This window comes from Salvelinus alpinus, chromosome 1 (assembly GCF_045679555.1).
Source record: "Salvelinus alpinus chromosome 1, SLU_Salpinus.1, whole genome shotgun sequence".
Classification (NCBI taxonomy): domain Eukaryota; kingdom Metazoa; phylum Chordata; class Actinopteri; order Salmoniformes; family Salmonidae; genus Salvelinus; species Salvelinus alpinus.
In genome coordinates, this window is record NC_092086.1 from 110,497,778 (window position 1) to 110,504,156 (window position 6,379).

Here is a 6,379-nt window from a genome sequence, read left to right on the forward strand (position 1 = left end):
AAAGTGTCTTAAACACAGACTGTCTGAGCAAGATTCGGTGCCGAACTTGGCTAGGGGCCACTGAGAGATTTGGTAAAGGACAGGGAGTGATTCTCACGGTCCCTAATCTTTGTCGGCTGGGTAGCAGGACAGTACGTGAGTAAGATACCTACTGTTTGTGTGCAAATGTATGTGCGTATGAATTCTGTTTGTGTGCAAGAGTAGGTGCGTAAGGAGCTAGTATAAAATGAATGGTTTTGTACAACTAACCAGCGCTCTCGTGAATAAACCTTATTTGACTATTTTAGCTGGGCCTCCGTCTGTTTCATTTCAATCAGTATCTTACAAATCCTGATTAGCAGACTGAGTAGTTTAATTTAATTGGTTTATGAACATCGAGAATTATTCTCGTGACAATAACTCACCACAGGTTAAGGGTGTGCTTGAAAGGATGCACATAACTCTGCAATGTTGGGTTGTATATTAGAGAGTCTCAGTCTTAAATCATTTTCCACACAGTCTGTGCCTGTATTTAGTTTTCATGCTAGTGAAGGCCGAGAATCCACTCTCACGTGGTTGCAAAGGGCATCAGTGTCTTAACAGCGATAAACTTAATTAATATCACACATTTTTCTGAAGTGAATGGTTTCCCCAACTACACCGGCCGCGAATAGCGGTGTTCTTTAATATCTACATTATGCGAAGCACGAATGAGGTTGATAGAAACTCTACATTTTCACTTTGTCAAACATATTCAAAAATGAATTACAATAATGAGATGTTTCCACCAATCGAAAGAAAGGATAGGCGGGAGCTTGACAGCCCACCGTGCCGCTTTGTGGACAACGACTCCTATTGTTAGGGCGGAGAGATATGTATCTTGTCACTATATCCGTCTTTGGCGGAGTAAACCCTCTAGCTTTGTCTCTTCTGATGATAGAATATGGCTATCACTGCTAGGTGCTATCAGAGTTCTACGGCTGCTGAAGTCCATCATTCGTTACAATGTTGCAGGACGCAGCTGCAAAGTGAATGAAAACATAGCTATAAAAACTATCACAATTATTTGATGAACGTAAATATATTGTTGTTGATGGTGTAATTTAGGCACTTGATTTGCCTAGTGTGGACATTTTCCCTCATTGGACCTGCACATGCTTAGTTATTGTCATGTGATACCTTTTTATCCAATCAGTGGCTTGGTAAGGCTTTTTTTTTTCCTCCCATAGGTTTGAATCGGTTAGCCAAACGTGTTGCAACGAAGCTAGCAGTGGGGACGTTCGTGGAATACTTTCTAACAAAGTGCAGTGGAATTGCATGTGTATACTGTCAAAGTTGTTTATTGGCAATATGTCACACAAACAAATCTACTACTCAGACAAATATAACGACGAACACTATGAATACAGGTATGTTCGCTTCCTGATCCTGTATTAACTTGGCTCGCTAGCTAACGTTAGCTGGTAGTTACTATTAGCGTGTATGGTTTAACTAACTAGCCAGGATCTGTAAGGACCAAAGTAGTGGGACGGGTTATATATCTACAGTAAGATGGTGATGCAATTTCTCTCCCCCATTAAAAAAAAGTGGACAAAATGTAGCTAGTTCACTTTCCGAACTGTGAAAGGCAGCAATACGCAAACCACACGAATAACTAGCTAGCCAACTTTATATTCTCTGAGCCGAAAATGGCTTAGCTACCAACGACTGTCGTTCGTCCTTTTTTATATTTAAAATTACTCCAGTGAACTGTTAATATCTAGCTAGGTAGTTAACGTTTTGAGTTAAGTAGACTACTTCCATCTTTGCTGCTACTAGTAATACTACCATATATAGTATTAATCATAGTGGGCAGAGGCAAGTACGAACTAGCGAGAGCCTATTGGCCCATTCTAATATTTATTAGCATATTTCTCTGAAGTGCGCGTGTGCATAAACTCAATTTGCTCTTGCACTCCTTGTAAACAACGCTTTTACAAAAAAAAATCCAAAAATTTGACCACTCTGTCGTAACATATTCTAGTTTTAGAAACAGAAAACTGTTGATCAAATGTTTTATCGATGAGAGAATAAGCAGAATGTCGGCCAAATTCCATCTTCTCACACTGCAGGCCAAAGGGCTTCCTCTCCAACCGGATGCTTCACACTAATACATCCGGTGAAATATCTGTCTCATTGTTCTGTGCTACTACTTTGTTAGCTCTGGTCCAGGACGTTGTTCAGATGTGTACTCACTATTCTCCCATTGAGGGAAATGTGTTTAATGACTAACTTCAATATACTTTTGTAAGTAGCCAAAGTTAAGATGTCGGTAGAGTAGAGACAAACATTTATCTATATGCCTGCTGTCAATTCGTCAAAATACAAAATAAGACGTATGAGCACTTTGCTTACCACCATATCCATGCGCATGCGTCAGATCTCCACTACAAGCATGCGGGTGGATTGGCGCAATCGTTGAAGTGCATGCTGCCACCTACTGTGCTGGAATGTACGACCACTCGTGATCTGCCCAATTCTGTACTACCATGAAAATAAAAAACAAATAAATCCCTACTAACTTCTACCACACCCCCCTACCCTATTAAACTTAATCTATATCATGCTGAAACACTCCACCCTTATTGTTCAGCATGTCAACAACCATTTCAACAGTTACATCTGTTACCCCCAATATCTCTTGCCATCTCCACCATAACCTTCAACCTGCCATTTCTGCTTTCAACAACCCAAGTCATTTTGATAACCTTACCAATAAAATCTATGAAGTCAACTTTATTCATTATGAAAGTGTCCTTTGACACTGTACATTCATGAGCACTAGATTTCTGAACATGCCTCGAAACCATGCCAGGATCAGCAGAAACACCAGCCCCTGACATTAGGTAGTACAGGAGTAGCCATGGAAGAGCAATCATTCCACACTGTAGTTCCACCAATCTGTCTTAAAGCCCCTGCATATGATATAGCATGACTGATTCTATATCTCTGAGCCTCTCTCTGTACCTGGCATCTACCAAATTGCTGCACTATGTTCCCCCCACCACAATTACAACAAATAACCTTCACATTGCTCCCACATTCACCATAATCATGTTCCCTTCCACACTTGGCACATCTTTTCCTTTCTTTACATTGAACAGCTACATGTCCCATTCTTTGGCATTTAAAACACCACAATGGGGATGGGACAAATTCTCATACATTGAAACTAAGGAATCCTATCTGTACTTTTCCAGGCAAAACCCTCAACCCTCAGCAACACTGATTGGCTTTCACTTCTTTGGCCCTCTTTCCTACTGATAAACCTTTTGGCCTCAATCACTCTGCCTTCCTTCACATTCTCTTTCATATCATCTATGGACGTAGATATTGGGACCATAGTGATAGAGCTACTGCTTACCACCCTTGGTGTAAGTTAGGGGTAAATGACTGCCCCCTCTCGTTGAAGTCACAAAGTTCAAGGCCGACTGCGGTTATGCAGGCATTGCAGAAAACAGGATCCCCCATTCTAGTGAAGAGAAAATCTTTGTGGTTAGTCTTGCTGTAAATAACAATTTAGAAGACAATCACAAAACCAATAATTTCTTCTATTACACCAGATGTATGTCCTGATTATTTTAAAATCACAGAAAAAAAGTTAAGGATAATTTAGTAGCTTGCAGTACCCCGGTCAGCCTTTAACTTGAGACACTCAATGAGAGGAGGCATCACTGAGCTAGGCTGCAACAACATTTCCTGGAGTATTTCACCTTTTATTTAACTAGGCAAGTCAGTTAAGAACACATTCTTATTTACAATGACGGCCTACCTACCCCAGCCAAATCCAAACAAAGCTGGTCTAATTGTGCGCCGCCCTATGGGAATCCCAATCACGGCCGGTTGTGACACAGCCTGGATTCGAACCAGGGTGTCTAGTGACGCCTCTAGCACTGCAGTGCCTTAGAGCGCTGCGCCACTCGAGTAGCTCAAACTAATCATTGAATGTCTACATAAATCTCCCACCTGAGATGCTTCAAATGAGCTATTGAGTTTTCACACAATGAATGAATGGTGTCACGTGATCGATAGCTTTGTCCATTCATACAGTCTTTGATGAAGTTTCAGCTTTCAATTGATAATTCCATTAATAACCAGTTCATGATGATTGGAATTGGTGGTGTAGCTAGCTACTTTAACTGTTACCTACCAATATCTAACGTCGAATCTTAACCTCTTTTATTGTTTCATTCAGTTGGATAGGCCTAGCTAGCTACAGTCTAAAGATGAACTCGCACTGGTTTTAGGTTATAAAGTACATAACCACTAACCAGTACTTTTAGAAAATATTCAAACTATATGGACTTTGAATACATTATTTACTACAGTAAAAATGTGTTTACTGTTGCTCTACTTGCTCTTCCAACAGACATGTTGTGTTGCCGCGGGAGATGGTGAAACAAGTCCCCAAATCCCACCTGATGTCTGAGGATGAGTGGAGGCGAATGGGAGTGCAGCAGTCTCTTGGATGGGTGCACTATATGATCCATGAACCTGGTTTGTACCCTAAATTCTTTGTCTACACCACATCAATCATGTCTCAAGGCAAATAGCCTGGTCCCAGGGCTTGTTTTTTTTTTTTCTTGACAATTTTCTGTTATCGTGCTTGGCATGACAGTGAGTGACCCAAAGGAGTTGGCAAGACGGCACAAACAGATCTGGGACCAGGCTAAGCGTAGACTATATGTAAAGGGTTTGTAATTTGTAAGTCAATTCATCTTCTTTTTTTTATATATATATTTTATTTTTTCTTTCAGAGCCTCACATTCTCCTATTTAGACGACCACTCCCGAAGAACTGATCTGGAACGTTCCTTCCTGTCAACATTCCGTGGTATTCATTGAATACTTCCTCCTCTACAAGTTATATTGTCTGCTGTGCATGAAGCTGTATTTGTCTCAGCAACCAAGCTCAGTCTGATTGTATGGAGGAGGTGAATGTTCTGTCACTGTGGCATTTAATGGATATCATACATCACCAATATGTTGCTACTAGTACTACACTAATACCAAAGTGCATAGGATGAATATCGACCTTTTGATCAAGTGTTTAAAATAAAGTATTGAGTAACATGTTATTGACATAACATGTTGTTTTTCTATCACTTTAATATAATTGTTGTATGACCTTCCCAAACGGCTACATGTGCTCACTTTTCTATGTCTAATGATATGTACTGTGTTTTCTATTTTCTAACTGAATGGATTTATAAGTAGGTGCACCCAGACGGTATTGACTAGCTTTTTGTACATAAAGTCAACTCTGATTGAAAGCCCAGTAAAGATGATGTTTGCTTGTATACTTGTTCCAGATTCTCCAAAGTACCTGTTTTCTATCTACTGTCCACTGGAATGCAGGCAGCACGTGTGGCATGACAAATAGCCAGCCAGGCTACTTTTGGTGGCCAGTCATACATGTTTATTTTTCAGCTCGTGTTTTTGTGATCATAACTGTTGATAGAGCCGTACAGCCTCTGAACTGCACCGCTACTGAACCACTGTTGATATCATCAGTCTGTAATGCAAACTTATCATTTGTGATTGACAACCAGACCCATTTCTTGGTATCACTTAACACAATGGTATGCAAGAAGACGTTTGTCACTCTTTGAGCCTAAATCAATCTATGGTGTTTGGCTGTTGCCTTTTTTGAATGTCATTACTTTTGATGAGAATAAATATATTTTTTAAATTGGTTACTTGGTCCTGCAGAAATGTTGTGTTGTAAGCTTTTGGCCATGAGATGGTGCTATAGGACATGTTAAAATAGGGCATTGGCGAAGACGGGAACTTATTGGTACATACCTGTCCAATATTGAGGTGTAGGCCTACATAAAAAGAAACAAACTGTAATTTTGCATTACGCAGGATGCCACTTTTATGTGCTCATAGTTGGTGTACTATCATTTAGATGGCCGTGTTTGGCTATAATATTTCTGGTGAATAACTGCTGAGTGTCCGTGTGTTGGTGGTTGGGGCAGCAGTGAGGATGATTGAAATACAGACCAAAAAAAATGTATTCTATGAAGTAAACAGCTTTCGCTTTACAATAAATGCCTTACCAAAATAATGTATATAGGCAATGCTTTGTGGTTAGAGGTCAACTGCAGATTGTGCAGTTGACCTCTAATTTATGTGCCTGAGTAGGTCAATTCTTGACTGGATTGATCATTTACTCTGTACCAAGGCCATTTTGATTGTCTTGCTTTTTATGAACGTTGTGAGTGTTGTTCTGTGGGTGCAGTGCTCATGTTATTGAGAGTGAAGGCATGCCGTGGCTGCAGGCAACATAGATTTAGCATGGTGTCTAGTTCATATCTGGAATACCCCAGATGGCTGTGGCAGAATAACTATATTAAATA

The 6,379-nt window shown here is 40.2% G+C and overlaps 1 protein-coding gene across 1 annotated transcript; it reads left to right on the forward strand.

Annotated features, from left to right (window-relative positions):
- Window positions 1-1,193: 1,193 nt before the first annotated feature.
- Window positions 1,194-5,713, forward strand: LOC139538669 (cyclin-dependent kinases regulatory subunit 2). Its single transcript, XM_071341002.1, has 3 exons — window positions 1,194-1,388; window positions 4,388-4,515; window positions 4,776-5,713. The coding sequence occupies exons 1-3, from the start codon at window positions 1,297-1,299 to the stop codon at window positions 4,817-4,819; spliced, it is 264 nt and encodes an 87-aa protein (XP_071197103.1). The 5' UTR covers window positions 1,194-1,296; the 3' UTR covers window positions 4,820-5,713.
- Window positions 5,714-6,379: the final 666 nt, after the last annotated feature.